The sequence below is a fragment of the Phocoena phocoena genome, chromosome 1 (assembly GCF_963924675.1).
Source record: "Phocoena phocoena chromosome 1, mPhoPho1.1, whole genome shotgun sequence".
Taxonomy (NCBI): Eukaryota; Metazoa; Chordata; class Mammalia; order Artiodactyla; family Phocoenidae; genus Phocoena; species Phocoena phocoena.
Window position 1 is genome coordinate 88,244,616 of NC_089219.1, and position 15,986 is coordinate 88,260,601.

Below are 15,986 nucleotides of genomic sequence, written 5' to 3' on the forward strand. Positions count from 1 at the left end.
GCATTTAGGTTGCTTCCATGACCTGCCTACTGTAAAAAGTGCTGCCATGAACATTGGGGTGCATGTGTCTTTTTGAATTATGGTTTTCTCTGGGTATATACCCAGTAGTGGGATTACTGGATCATATGGTAATTCTATTTTTAGGTCTTTAAGGAACTTCCATACTGTGCTCCATAGTGGCTCTATCAATTTACATTCCCACCAACTGTGCAAGAGGGTTCCCTTTTCTCCACACCTTTTCCAGCATTTGTTGTTTGTAGATTTTCTGATGATGCCCATTCTAACTGGTGTCAGGTGACACCTCATTATACTTTTGATTTGCATTTCTCTAATAATTAGTGATGTTGAGCAGTTTTTAATATGCTTCTTGGCCATCTGTATGTCTTCTTTGGAGAAATGTCTATTTAGGTCTTCTGCCCATTTTTGGATTGGGTTGTTTGTTTCTTTAATATTGAGCTGCATGAGCTCTATTTTTTTTTTTTTTTTTTTTTTTTTTTTTTTTTTTTTTTGCGGTACGAGGGCCTCTCACTGCTGTGGCCTCTCCCATTGTGGAGCACAGGCTCCAGACGCACAGGCTCCGCGGCCATGGCCCATGGGCCCAGCTGCTCCATGGCATGAGGGATCTTTCTGGACTGGGGCACGAACCCGTGTCCCCTGCATCAGCAGGCATACATCAACCACTGTGCCACCAGGGAAGCCCCTGCATGAGCTCTTCATAGATTTTGGAGAGTAATCCTTTGTCTGTTGATTTGTTTGAAAATACTTTCTCCCATCCTGAGGGTTGTCTTTCCATCTTGTTTATGGTGTCCTTTGCTGTGCAAAAGCTTTTAAGTTTCATTAGATCCCATTTGTTTATTTTTGTTTTTATTTCCAATACTCTAGGAGGTGGATCAAAAAAGGTCTTGCTGTGACTTACGTTAAAGAGTGTTCTTCCTATGTTTTCCTCTAAGAGTTTTATATTGTCCTGTCTCATATATAGGTCTTTAGTCCATTTTGATTTTATTTTTGTGTATGGTATTAGAGAGTGTTCTAATTTCATTCTTTTACATGTAGCTGTCCAGTTTTCCCAGCACCACTTATTGAAGAGACTGTCTTTTCTCCATTGTATATCTTTGCCTCCTTTCTCATAGATTAGTTGACCATAGGGGCATGGGTTTATCTCTGGGCTTTCTATCTTGTTCCATTGATCTAAGTTTCTGTTTTTGTGCCAGTACCATACTGTCTTGATGACTGTAGCTTTGTAGTATAGCCTGAAGTCAGGGAGTCTGATTCTTCCAGCTCCATTTTTTTCCCTCAAGACTGCTTTGGCTATTCTGGGTCTTTTGTGTCTCCATACAAATTTTAAGATTACTTGTTCTAGTTCCGTAAAACATGCCATTGGTAATTTGATAGGGACTGCATTGAATCTGTAGACTGCTTTGGGTAGTATAGTCATTTCCACAATATTGATTCTTCCAATCCAAGAAAATGGTATATCTCTCCATCTATTTGTATCATCTTTAATTTCTTTCATCACTGTCTTATAGTTTTCTGCATACAGGTCTTTTGTCTCCCTAGGTAGGTTTATTCCTAGGTATTTTATTCTTTTTGTTGCAATGGTAAATGGGACTGTTTCCTTAATTTCTCTTTCAGATTTTTCATCATTAGTGTATAGGAATGCAAGAGATTTCTGTGCATTAATGTTGTATCCTGCAGCTGTACTAAATTCATTGATTAGCTCTAGTAGTTTTCTGGTGGCATCTTTAGGATTCTCTATGTATACCATCATGTCATCTGCAAAGAGTGACAGTTTTACTTCTTCTTTTCCAATTTGTATTCCTTTTATTTCTTTTTCTTCTCTGATTGCCGTGGAAAGAAGTTCCAAGACTCTGTTGAATAATAGTGGTGAGAGTGGACATCCTTGTCTTGTTCCTGATCTTAGAGGAAATGTTTTCACTTTTTCACCATTGAGAATGAAGTTTGCTATGGGTTTGTCATATATGGCCTTTATTATGTTAGAGGTAGGTTCCCTCTATGTCCCTTTCTGTAGAGTTTTTACCATAAATGGGTGCTGAATTTTGTCAAAAGCTTTTTCTGCATCTATTGAGATGATCATATGGTTTTTATTCTTCAATTTGTTAATATGGTGTATCACATTGATTGTTTTGCATATATTGAAGAATCCTTGCATTCCTGGAATAAACCCCACTTGATCATGGTGTATGACCCTTTTAATGTGCTGTTGGATTCTGTTTGCTAGTATTTTGTTGAGGATTTTTGCATCTATGTTCATCAGTGATATTGGCCTGTAGTTTTCTTTCTTTGTGACATCCTTGTCTGGTTTTGGTATCAAGGTGATGGTGGCCTCATAGAATGAGTTTGGGAGTGTTCCTTCCTCTGCAATTTTTTGGAAGAGTTTGAGAAGGATGGGTGTTAGCTCTTCTCTAGATATTTGATAGAATTCACCTGTGAAGCCATCGGGTCCTGGACTTTTGTTTGTTGGAAGATTTTTAATCACAGTTTCAATTTCATTACTTGTGATTGGTCTGTTCATATTTTCTGTTTCTTCCTGGTTCAGTCTTGGGAAGTTATACCTTTCTAAGAATTTGTCCATTTCTTCCAGGTTGTCCATTTTATTGGCATAGAGTTGCTTGTAGTAGTCTCTTAGGATTCTTTGTATTTCTGCGGTGTCTGTTGTAACTTCCTCTTTTTCATTCCTAATTTTATTGATTTGAGTCCTCTCCCTCTTTTTCTTGATGATTCTGGCTAATGGTTTATCAATTTTGTTTATCTTCTCAAAGAACCAGCTTTTAGTTTTATTAATCTTTGCTATCGTTTCTTTGTTTCTATTTCATTTTTTTCTGCTCTGATCTTTATGATTTCTTTCCTTCCGTTAACTTTGGGTTTTGTTTGTTCTTCTTTCTCTAGTTTCTTTAGGTGTAAGGTTAGATTTTTTATTTGAGATATTTCTTGTTCCTTGAAGTAGGCTTGTGTAGCTATAAACTTCCCTCTTAAAACTGCTTTTGCTGCATCCCACATGTTTTGGATCATCGTGTTTTCATTGTCATTTGTCTCTAGGTATTTTTTGATTTCCTCTTTGATTTCTTCGGTGATCTCTTGGTTATTTAGTAAAATATTGTTTAGCCTCCATGTGTTTGTATTTTTTTTTTCTTTTTTTTTTTGTGGTATGCGGGTCTCTCACTGTTGTGGCCTCTCCCATTTGGGAGCACAGGCTCTCCAGTTGCACAGGCTCAGCGGCCATGGCTCATGGGCCCAGCTGCTCCGCAGCATGTGGGATCTTCCCAGACCGGGGCACGAACCCACGTACCCCGCATCGGCAGGCAGGCAGACTCTCAACCACTGCGCCACCAGGGAAGCCCTGTGTTTGTACTTTTTATGGTTTTTTCCCTGTAATTCATTCCTAATCTCATAGCATTGTATTCAGAAAAGATGCTTGATATGATTTCAATTTTCTTAAATTTACTGAGGCTTGATTTGTGACCCAAGATGTGATCTATCCTGGAGAATATTCCATGCGCACTTGAGAAGAAAGTGTAATCTGCTGTTTTTGGATAGAATGTCCTATAAATGTCAATTACATCTATCTGGTCTATTGTGTCATTTAAAACTTCTCTTCCCTTATTTATTTTCATTTTGGATGATCTGTCCATTGGTGTAAGTGAGGTGTTAAAGTTCCCCACTATTATTGTGTTACTGTCGATTTCTTCTTTTATAGCTGTTAGCAGTTGCCTTATGTACTGAGGTGCTCCTTTGTTGGGTGCATATATATTTATAATTATTGTATCTTCTTCTTGGATTGATCCCTTTATCGTTATGTAGTGTCCTTCCTTGTCTCTTGTAACATTCTTTATTTTAAAGTCTATTTTTTCTTATATGAGTATAGCTACTACAGCTTTCTTTTGATTTATATTTGCACGGAATATCTTTTTCCATCCCCTCACTTTCAGTCTGTATGTGTCCCTAGGTCTGAAGTGGGTCTCTTGTAGACAGCATATATATGGGTCCTGTTTTTGTATCCATTCAGCAAGCGTGTTTCTTTTGGTTGGAGCATTTAATCCATTCATGTTTAAGGTAATTATCAATATGCATGTTCCTATTACCATTTTCTTAATTTTTCTGGGTTTGGTTTTGTAGGTCCTTTTGTTCTCTTGTGTTTCCCACTAGGGAAGTTCCTTTAGCATTTGTTGTAGAGCTGGTTTGGTGGTGCTGAATTCTCCTAGCTTTTGCTTGTTTGTAAAGCTTTTGATTTCTCCATCAAATCTGAATGAGATCCTTGCTGGGTAGAGTAATCTTGGTTGTAGGTTCTTCCCTTTCATCACTTTAAGTATATCATGCCACTCCCTTCTGGCTTGTAGAGTTTCTCCTGAGAAATCAGCTGTTAACCTTATGGGAGTTCCCTTGTATGTTATTTGTCGTTTTTCCCTTGGTACTTTCAATAATTTTCCTTTGTCTTTAGCTTTTGCCAGTTTGATTACTATGTGTCTTGGTGTGTTTCTCCTTGGGTTTATCCTGTATGGGACTCGCTGTGCTTCCTGGACTTGGGTGGCTATTTCCGTTCCCATGTTAGGGAAGTTTTCTACTATAATCTCTTCAAATATTTTCTCTGGTCCTTTCTCTCTCTCTTCTCCTTCTGGGACCCCTATAATGTGAATGTTGTTGCATTTAATGTTGTCCCAGAGGTCTCTTAGGCTGCCTTCATTTCTTTTCATTCTTTTTTCTTTATTCTGTTCTGCAGCAGTGAATTCCACCATTATGTCTTCCAGGTCACTTATCCATTCTTCTGTCTCAGTTATTCTGCTATTGATTCCTTCTAGTGTAGTTTTCATTTCAGTTAATTGTATTGTTCATCTCTGTTTGTTTTTTCCTTAATTCTTCTAGGTCTTTGTTAAACATTTCTTGCATCTTCTCAATCTTTGCCTCCATTCTTTTTCTGAGGTCCTGGATCATCTTCACTATCATTATTCTGAATTCTTTTTCTGGAAGGTTGCCTATCTCCACTTCATTTAGTTGTTTTTCTGGGGTTTTTGTCTTGTTCCTTCATCTGGTACATAGCCCTCTGCCCTTTCATTTTGTCTATCTTTCTGTGAATGTGGTTTTTGTTCCACAGGCTGCAGGATTGTAGTTCTTCTTGCTTCTGCTGTCTGCCCTCTGGTAGGGGCTTAGTTTTATTTTTCTGTCCCTTATAGGGCATTGGTTTTTTAAAAAACACATTAAGACAATCACTTTCAAATAAATATTCCTCTCTCTTCACATTTACACAAATTTCCAAAAGAAAAATAATAAGGAATTTTGTCAAAAGTCACACTAAAACCAAGATATACTGAATTCCGATGATCTAGGTTCCTGTGCTCCTCAGTTTCTTTACCTGCATATGGGGGATAAACATGGTCCATACTTCCTAGAGACTTGGGGAAAATTAAATAAATTGATACATTTAAGTGCTCTAAATAGTTCCTGACACATAAAAATCTCTCAATAAATGTTAGCTATTGTTACAACCATCATAGTCATCAGCAGCAGCAGATCTTAAAAAATTAAGCAAAAGAAATAGTCTTAAATGCTTTGTTTTTAATAACTGAATGCTATCTCTTAGACATTCCTTGTCTAAATACAAGACTGTTTAACAATTCATTCTACAACTTTGCCAGGTATTAACCAATACATTCACCAGTCATTAAATATTCATAATTGACCTTTTTCTCTCTTCAAAAAACTGGGTCATTTGCCACTTTCAGCCTTCTGGTGCCTCTTCACTTCACCCAAGATTCCAAGACTACTTGATAATATTTTCCTGTCGTGTCTATAAATTTTTCTGCTCCCTGAAATGAAACCCATTGGAGTCTGAGCAGTTCTGTCTTTAGTGCTTTATATCCTCTTGGGCTTTGATTTCCCTTTAAGCATATTTGTTCTACCCTTTCCAGGATCAAGATTATTCTCCTCAGTCAAAAAATGGAAGTAAAATAGGAGTGAAGTAGTTCTAGTTTATCTCTGACATGTTGATATTACACTCTGTATCTCAGCAGTAGTCCTTTTGCTCTCAACATAACTTAAATATTGAATATATATACTTGTACACACATGCTTTTTGTGTCCTCAGTGTTTTTCACATACTTCACATCTTGTCAGCCTGAATTTGTACCTTATTTACATATTTGTACATATTTGTACCTATTACAAATGGGTACCACCTGTTTATCTGTATTCTTGGTTTCACGAGCTTTGGGGAAGCTCCCAGTGATATTAAGCTATTTAGTTTGGTTTTGTTTAGTTCTCTTTTCTTTTTACTTGAGATCATTTTTTAATTGGGTTCAATATTTCCATTGGTAAATTGCCCATACTTCATGATCTATCTTCTTTCTTAAAATGCTTGCCTCTTTTTCAAGAAATTTTTAAAATAATTTTTCAAGAATTTAAAAAATCTACTTTCATTGAAATGTAGTAAACCTCTAACTATGCTCAGGATTCAATTCTAGGAGGATTGTGTTAGCACAACCCTTTCCTTCAAGGTTATCATTATATACATTTCACCAGGAAGTTTTGCGTTGTTGGTAGTATTTAAATCCAAATAGTAGCTTCTATTATTGTTCTTTTGAGACCTTAAACAGTGAAAATATCAGCAAAGGTAGTCAAGAAGTTACAAGATACTTCTATTAGAATGAATCTGAAACCATTTGCCTAATTGAATTCACAAAGTTCTATTATCAATAATGTCTAATTAATCCCAAAATAAATTTCCATATGGGTTCCCTTCCTCCAATACCTCTTAAATGTAGGTGTTTCACGAAGGCTCTGTCTTTAGCTCTCCTTTACATAAATATGTCTCTTGTCATGCTCTGATGTAGTCTCCTGGCCTCAGCTACCCCTTCCAAAACTCTGGCATCTTTATCTCTAGCTCTGACTTCCCTTCCAATCTAGCTCCATCCAACATTTCAACTACCTGCCAGATTACTCCACCAGGTTGTTCCAAAGACACCTCAACCTTGGTGTGAATCACCATCTTCCCTCCCAAACTCTCTTTCTTCTCCTGATTTTCCTATTTCTATTAGTGATTCTGTTCTCCTCTCAGTTTACCTGGATATAAAAACCTTATACCCCATTTGACCCCTTCCTCTCCTGCATCCATATGTCATCAGTTGCCAAGTCCTGCTAATTTTAACTCCTTTGTATCTCTGACATCCACACCCTCTGTTACCTCTTGTTCAAGCTCTCTTGATCTTATGTATGAGTTGTAGCCTAACTGATTATCCCTTTCAAGTTGTCCTCCTTAAGTATCTATAAATCAGGCTATTTTAAACTTCTTAAAACATGGTTTTAATTCTATTATTCCTCTCCCTCTGAAAACCTTTCATTGCTCCCTATCTCAATATGTAAATAAATTCTAAACTCCTTTCCCTGCTTTTTAGTATTCTCTATTAAGGATTTATCCTCATCTCATTTTCTTATTTCATTTCCCTCTACTCTCTGTATGACAACTTGGATTCCAGACTTGCTATTCCAAATAATGTCCCAATTTTCTACAACAGGCCTTTGCTCACAATGAGCTCTAGAGGTGAATGCCCTTCCTCCCCGCCCCCAGCCCTCCAGCAACTACCCAACATACTCTATTTGGATGCTACTTGAAAGCCTCTCCTAACCAGATCATCTAGAAACAACCACTCCCTTTCCCCCCTCAACTCTCACAAGACCTCACTTGTGCCTTAGTAATGACATTTATCACTTATTTCTTAGACTATAGTTCCTTGCACTAATGATTTTCCTTCTTAAAGACAATGTAACCTCCTTGGTGAAAGTATCTACTTCTGAATAATTTTCAAACATAGCACAACTCTTAACATCACCTTAGCATAGCATTTATAGAGATGTCCCTAAGTGCTGAATAAATTAAAAATTATATAACTCAGGATCAATCCTGCCTTCTTGATAGATTCAAGCATTTTAGAATATTAGCTAATCATTAATCAATAATATCTCTAAAATACTCACACTCCTAAGTATTGTGCTTACTTTTATCAAGTATTTGATTGCAGTAATATCAATGAGTCATAGACGGTCACAATAGCTTTATAGTTGTACAATTTTACTAAATTAATTTTCAAAACAATTAAGAGCTAGGCTATTACAGAACTGGAATCTGTGGGTGTCAGCTGCTAAAATATTCCAAGTCAGACAGCTGAAAATCTAGGCAATTGTTCATTGAACAAAACGTCTTTACTAGTTGAACACTGAAGAAGTAAACAGGACTTCTCTGGTGGTGCAGTGGTCAAGAATCCACCTGCTAATGCAGGGGACACGGGCTCGAGCCCTGGTCAGGGAAGATCCCACAAGCTGTGGAGCAACTAAGCCCATGCGCCACAAGCACTGAGCCTGCGCTCTGGAGCCCGTGAGCCACAACTACTGAAGCCTGCGCACCTAGAGCCTGTGCTTGGCAACAAGAGAAGCCACCACAATGAGAAGCCTGCGCACCGCAACGAAGAGTAGCTCCCGCTCGCTGCAATTAGAGAAAGCCCGCGCATAGCGACGAAGACCCAAAACAGTAAAAAATAAATAAATTTATTTTAAAAAAAGAAGTAAACAGAAATATATGTTATTACGAAGTGAGAGAGTGGCATGGACATATATACACTACCAAATGTAAAATCAATAGCTAGTGGGAAGCAGCCACTTAGCACAGGGAGATCAGCTCGGTGCTTTGTGACCGCCTAGAGGGGTGGGATGGGGAGGGTGCGAGGGAGACGCAAGAGGGAGGAGATATGGGGATATACGTATATGTATAGCTGATTCACTTTGTTATAAAGCAGAAGCTAACACACCACTATAGAGCAATTATACTCCAATAAAGATGTTGAAATAAAAGAAATATATGTTATTCATAATGGTTAACGGTAATAACTATCTGACGTGCTGGATTATGACAGGTGTATATAGAGATGCTCAAGCTTCTGGGGAAATTCTGGGAAGCAGATGGCATTTCAATAAAAATCCATTTATTCCATGATAATTGGGAAGGAAGTAGCTGGCTATGATAACTTTCAGTATACTAGCAATAGAACTACATGTAAAACTTATAATTTATTCTGCCATAATGAAACTAAATTGTTGCCATATATTTTTCAGTAATGCCTATAGATCTTTATGAAATTTGGCAAAAGGATAATAACTTGCTGCTGATGAATATCTTATGAGGAAAAGTACTCCTATCTTAAAATAGAGTCATGCCCATAACATTATAAAATTACCTTCTTAACTTCCTAGACTGATGTGAGACAGGCATCACATTACCTCTGAGTGACAAAACATTGGTATTCCTTAGCAACCCTTCGATAAGCATCGTGTTGCCAAAACACTTAGACGCCCTGCCTCTACCCACAGCTTTCATTACCTTATCACTAACCTCAGGATGAAACAAACAACCCAAACTGGTTACTGGCAGTGGTGGGGAAGCGTTGCTGGGTTCAGCAGTCACAGTCACACATACATAACGTGATCTTTTCTATGGGCCATCCACGGAGAGAGATGGGCGGTTGCATACCATCATGCAGGGAACTAAAAATGTGCTCCTTTCTAATGAGGGGCCCTCCTCCGGCGCTGGTTGTGCTGGCCTCCAGACCTCAGTACTTCCTGACAGACAGGGCAATGGGGAAGGTGTGAGAAGCTGGACTAATTTCCCACCCAGGGAAATGGTATAGTGAATTGGCTAAGAGGCTGAACTCAGATTGCCTGACTTCAAATCCTGGCTCTGCCACTTACTAGTTGTGAGAACCTGGACTGGTTAGTTAATCTCCAGAAACTTCCATTTCCTCTTCTATAAAATGAAAATACTACAATATCTCTTTGTTATCATGACTATTAAGTGTAATATTATTATATCTCTGTTATTATGACTATTAAGTTAAATAGTGCCTGAAAAATACTTACCAAAATGTTTGGCACAATAAGTTTAAAATATTACCAACATTTGCTCGGTAACAGTTTTGAGATATAATGGAGAACTGACTCAGAGAGGTCTTCATAGTTTTTATTCCTAATGACCAGATTTCATCCAAACAAACAAGTGAATCTGAATATCGATGCGTGTTGCCTAGCTCTTTTTTTTTCCAAAAGAGCTGTTTATGAAAGTTAAAAAACAATACAGGCAAGGTCATATACACTTCTTACACACAAAGAGAAACATGACATAAATTTGGACAGCAATGTATTTTCAAATGAATGCTGTTACATTCAACAAATATACCTGAACTTATGCATCAACAAGGAGATTTACCTTCAAAAGAGTCACATCAGGAAGCCATGCACTTGTTTCAATAATGCTGCCAAATATTTTTGGAACTCTTCCTTCTAAATTACCTCCTGAGCCTGCTTCAAATTCTTTTAGATGTCTTCATTGGAAACAAATGTTTACCTTTGGGAGTTTTCAATTTTGAAAGCAGATTTTAAAACAACTCATAAATAAGATGGAGGATAATGTCACCTCTGGTCAAAAAATAAGGAAGTAAGGGCCTTTTTGCATGGCTTGTAAAACATCTCAAACAACTCCAGACAGGGAATCTCTAAAACATTTCAGACCAATGGAACCATTATCAGAATTAGTGTGTTGCTTTCTGTGTAATTAACAGATTACATGTTTATTTACTTAATTGTATTAAACAAATACTTGTAGAGCACTATGTGTCAAGCACTGTTCTAGGAGCCTTTGCATATATTAGCTAATTTAATGCTCATGAGGTAGATGCCTTTATTACTTCCATTTTACAGATGAGGTAATGAGGCACAAAGTTAAGGGTTTTGTCCCAGGACACACAGCTAGTTAATGGCAGAGCCAGAAATTGAAACCAGGCTTTCTATATAGTATAGAGGCTATATTTTCTAAAAAGTACAACTTCTGTGTATAGATAGTTATTCTATCTGGGATTTTAAGGTATTGCAATTTAAACTTGGTGAAAGATACTATACCTCTCCATGAATTTTTTTAACCTCTGCTAGAAGCCCTCTTAGTGTTAACATGCATTATCTGATCCTTCTTTCTTCTCTCTCTCTCTGCCCATAGCAAGGTTTACAGGAGGAAACAGTCTCACTTTCTAGTTTCCTCGTGTTCTATCACTCTGTAGGCTATCCTGTTTTCCCACATAAGCAGATCTGTTACCCAGCAGTTTCTTCAGCCTTATGCCAGGAACAGTCTCTCTCCTCACAATGTTTCCTCATGCCTATTTCAAAACTCCCTCCTTAAAATTCACATTTTCCATTGCATCTCTAAGGAGCTCAATCTTGTTAGACTTAATGGAGAAGATAGAAAAGATGAGGGAGGAAGGAAATACATTAAAATATTTTTAAATTCTCTTTGAAAAAGCACCTTATATCATTTTCCATCAGTAAAATGCTTTGAATGTCTCACTTTGCTCTTCTTTGCCTTGAAATAGGAGTTTCCAAAGCAGCTTCATACCAATGCCAAGAGCATACCACTGGCCAGCCATTTGATAATGACAACATCCCCAAGGAAACATACTTAAGCAAATTGAAAAAAAATAGATTATGCTGGAACACTTTTTATTTCAGGATAAAAGAAAAATACAGGAAGAAATCTCACAGAAGCGTTTGAAAATAGAGGAAGAAAAACTAAAGCACCAGCATTTGAAGGTAACTTATGACTTTAATTTCATTTCAATGATTTTGCATTCAAATATTCTAATTGCACTCAAATTTCAGTAGTAAAGATGCTTTAGGAAGGAAAAAAATTCCAACAGTTATACTAACACCCTAATAACCATAAGGGAAGCCAATAAGCTAGTAATATTTGCATATGAGACTAATACCTCCTGGCAAACGTGGAAAATTGAAAACATGGTTTTATTACTTTTACCCTTTATTACTGAATTTCCTCACTTTCTTGGGTAACCTTGAGAATTAAGTCTTGATAGTTTGGCCCTGAATACAGTCTTGCTTAACATCCCTTGGGAGTGGATCCAGCTGGGAAGTCCGTTTTGAAATCAATGAAAAGCCAGCCCTTACCCAGGGCATGCAAAGCAGACAGTGTCTGGCCTGCTCAAGGATGCTCGTATTTAAAAGCTCAGTGCAATGAATTCAATGTTGTCTGAGTGTGGTTCAAGGTTCTGTTTTATTTTGTTTTGACAGAACATGAGATCATAACCAAAAATAAACCTCCATTTTTAAAATCAGACTTTACATCTTTCATGGGTGTGGTCATTTTATAATTTAAGCACACTGAGTCTCACATTATGTAGCTTAGTCATAGGGTGCAACCAAATGACAAACAGGAGCTCCTTGTGAACAGGCCCAAGCAGGAAACTACTTACCTGGCAGGGCTTCTATCCATAGATATAATAAATCCCTCAGTGAAACAATGCCGCACACTCATGGGGTCTACAATCTTTTGGTAAACTTGCCGAATTCAGCTAAGTCCATCTTTCTGATGGATCAAGTAACCACCTCTTGAGAGAAAAAAGACACAGGTTAGGATTCCAATTAGCCTCAGTTCTCTGGATTCTGTTTGCTTCTTTGCTCCTATACAAATTGACATTTCCAATGTTTGATGAATAATTTCAATATGTAGTCAGCCTACTATCCTTACAGTTTGTCACATTGAATTTACATGAGTAGGAGACATAGCCAAGAAATGCCATGTGTACTCCCAGAAAAATCAATGAAATAACAAATTTTACCAAGTCATTTTAATACAAGTCAAATGAAGTCAAAAGCAAGTCTACAACAATTTTTGAGATAGGCAATTTCTAACTCCAAAATCTCTCTCTCTCTCTCTCTCTCTCTTTCACACACAAACATACACACACACACACACAATTTGGATCTCACAGTGAACTAATTACTGCTTCTGAGTAATTGCTATCCTTGCAGAATGAGTAGCCAAACAACATTAGAGTTCACAGTAGAAAAAATGTTTTATATATCCTCTCTGTTCATTCTAGGAAGTAAGTTTCACACAGGAAAATTCTAACACACTGAGAGGTCCATTTCTGAAGTGACACCTCATTTCAATACTTAACAAAAACAGTCCGAAAAGTAATATATACTGTTCCCTATAGGTTTGCTTTCTGGATCCCAGAAGACCTCTTCTAATCCAATCCAGTCAAAGCATGTATCATGCTTTGGACTGCAGTACACAGTTGTGCAGAATGGTATACTGCGTAAAGTTACCTGAGACAGGGGGGTGCTGAAATCCTGCCCATACTCCCTTGGAACAGTGCACTCTGGCACAGGGCTGCTTCTGTCTGGAGGACAAAGTTTCTTTCTCTCTGCACAAAAGTGCTGTCCACCTTCCCAAGCTGTGCACTGACCTGAAGGAGTAGGAGTGGGGAACTGTACCTTTTCCTAATTTGCATATTAATGCCTTAGAGACTAGCGGTGGCCTTGAGAGTTGTAGCCCTTCTGCTTGCAACCTACTGAGAAATTCAAGGTTAAGTAAATAATTAGTACAAGTTAAAGGATGATTTTTTTTAATTTAAGCATAAGTGTAAGCATTAGTAATTCTTTAATCTGAGGTGGCCAAAAAAAGTTCTGTTAAAGGTGTGGGATTTAACCTGAGTCTTAACTGATAAGTAGAAAACCTTCAGTCAATAAACATTTATTAAGCACCTATTATGTGCAAGGTACTAAGCTGGACATGAAGAATATAAAATAAGTTTGATCTGTGCCCTTAAATGGTAACTGACACATAAACTTATAATGACATTTATACTGTGATGAACACTATATTCAAGGCATCAACTGCAAAGGGAACATAGAGGAGGGAATGGCTGTTTCAGTAAGTACATTCTTCCAAGTTCTGCAGAAAATGGTTGGCTATTCCAACAGCAACTAGGCACAATTCCAAAATAGGGTTCAAAAATGTGCAGAAGTGTTCTAAAAATTGATTCCAAAATATCTTCACCAAGTCAAAAAAGCTCTGTTGGCTTCCGCAATTACCAGCCTTTCTTTTTATTTTCTTCTTCATCCATTTGTCTCCATTCCAGTGACTATCCTCACCACTTTCCCGATTGCAAATTATTTCATTACATGTCAATGACTCACTTTGAACAACACAAACGTAAATATTTACAAAGTGCTCCTTCTGTGTGAGCAGTATACACACTTCAAAATAGTTGTGGTAACTCACTCTAATATCCTTTAGCTCTGGAACCTGACATTCATACCAATGACATCCTGGAAAGGGAGTTTCCACGGCCATTAACAGCATTCTCACATTCAAACATTCTGAGACTTGTCCACTCTTGATCTTTTTGCCTAGTACTCAACCTAGAAAACTTTTCTGGAAGTCCATTTAAATCATGGTATGAAAAACTAATTTATTCTTAACGTCTCCTGTAACTGCTGTGCAGAATACAGAAGTGTTTCAAGAAAACCTTTCCCTAAAAGACTGCCAAAAGATCTACTACCTGCATATCACTTATATTTTTATTTAGTTACTATGGCTTTTGATTCTGAATGTCATTGCTGTGAAATAGATTTTATTCTATTCCTCAATGTCATAGACTAAAGCATAAGTCTAAACTGTGACATAAAAGCAAAATAACTGTCTTGTGGTTACCACAATATGTGATTATACCATATCATTCTGATTGTACATCTAAATTATATATTTTATATTTAGAGGCAAAAAGTTCTCTGCCAGAGTTAAATGACAATTCCTGAACTATGAACAAAGCTTATAAGGCTAAAATCAAAATTATTCTTAGTCCTAACCAGACTAAGAACCAAGAATGAAGCCCCAAGATAACATAATTATGTCACAGGAGCCATTCTCCACCCTCTACAACACAGCATCATAAGACCATCCCATTTGAGTGTTTCTTCCAGTGATATGGATGTAATTGACTGAAACTATCCTTGCAGGTGGTTTGTAAGAACTGTAATTTACTTTGATGGATGTCATCTATATTCTTTACTGTGCATTAGCTATCATCATATTCCATCAAATAAAAATAAACTAAAATCAAGGTAAATTCTTAAATGCTGATATATTGAGATTTTCTTGGCATATTATCAGGAAATAAATCTTGACCTTTATTAATAATATTTACTGTGTCTGTGGGAACACATTTTTACAAACAACTGAACAGCTATAATTAAGGGAAAAGATAACATTGTGGGAAGGAATCTGGCTACAAACTGGAATAATACAAACTGCTTTTATGGGGTGTGTTGTTCACATGAAATTTCTTGAAACTCTGAAAAAAACCAACACAAATATGATGACCTGGGTTGAGATAATTACTGACTTAATCTAGTGGTTTTCAAACTGTGTCCTGTGCATCTGTAGGCTTCCAGGCCCCCTCATTCCTTCAACTAGAGCAGGCCACATTTCATCTATTCTACAAGTTACAATTCCAAACAACATTTATTTGTAATCAGTGTAATATTTTTAATGATTTGAAAAAAAAATTGCCTTAGTTAAAATAAACTTCCTTTGGTAATTATCTAGCCCAATCAACCTTATTTAAATTTATTTTACATTCAGAGGTATTTACATTCCAGTTGTATTAATTCTGTTTTAAAAAACAAGCATGTTTTTTAAAAAAGACAAATATTCCTCTTACTTGCTTTCATTCTAATCATGGTGTTAGAGAGAGAAGTGTCAAAAAAATAAGGAAAATTCCCATTCTTCTCTTCTCACCATTTTAGAAACAGTAAATTCCCAGGGAATAGTTATTGAACAAATAATTTACAAAGGTAGATAGATATATAGTGACAGTACTTTTCTTCAGGAAGAAAAGAAGAAACTCAAACACTTTGAATATAATATCTAACAGTTTTCCCTTGAGACACAGACAGGATGCTAGCTAAAGCCCCCTGAAGTTTACAGGTCTTCTTCATTTGCTTTGTCTTCTTAAGCTCAAGTCCAGGAATGTAATTATTTCATGCAAATTCGAGGGCATTTTTTTTCTGCCTGATGAAACATAAATCTTTTGTGTTTTATTAAAGTTGATAAAAATTCAACTCACAAATATTTAGACAGA

The 15,986-nt window shown here is 36.9% G+C and overlaps 1 protein-coding gene across 1 annotated transcript in view; it reads left to right on the forward strand.

Moving 5' to 3' along the window:
- PALMD (palmdelphin) overlaps positions 1-15,986 on the forward strand; it is a 55,221-nt gene that overhangs the window by 13,047 nt on the left and 26,188 nt on the right. The window contains exon 2 of the mRNA XM_065883006.1: positions 11,551-11,631. Within this exon, the coding sequence (XP_065739078.1) occupies positions 11,551-11,631 (81 nt within the window). The remainder of the gene's footprint in view (positions 1-11,550; positions 11,632-15,986) is intronic.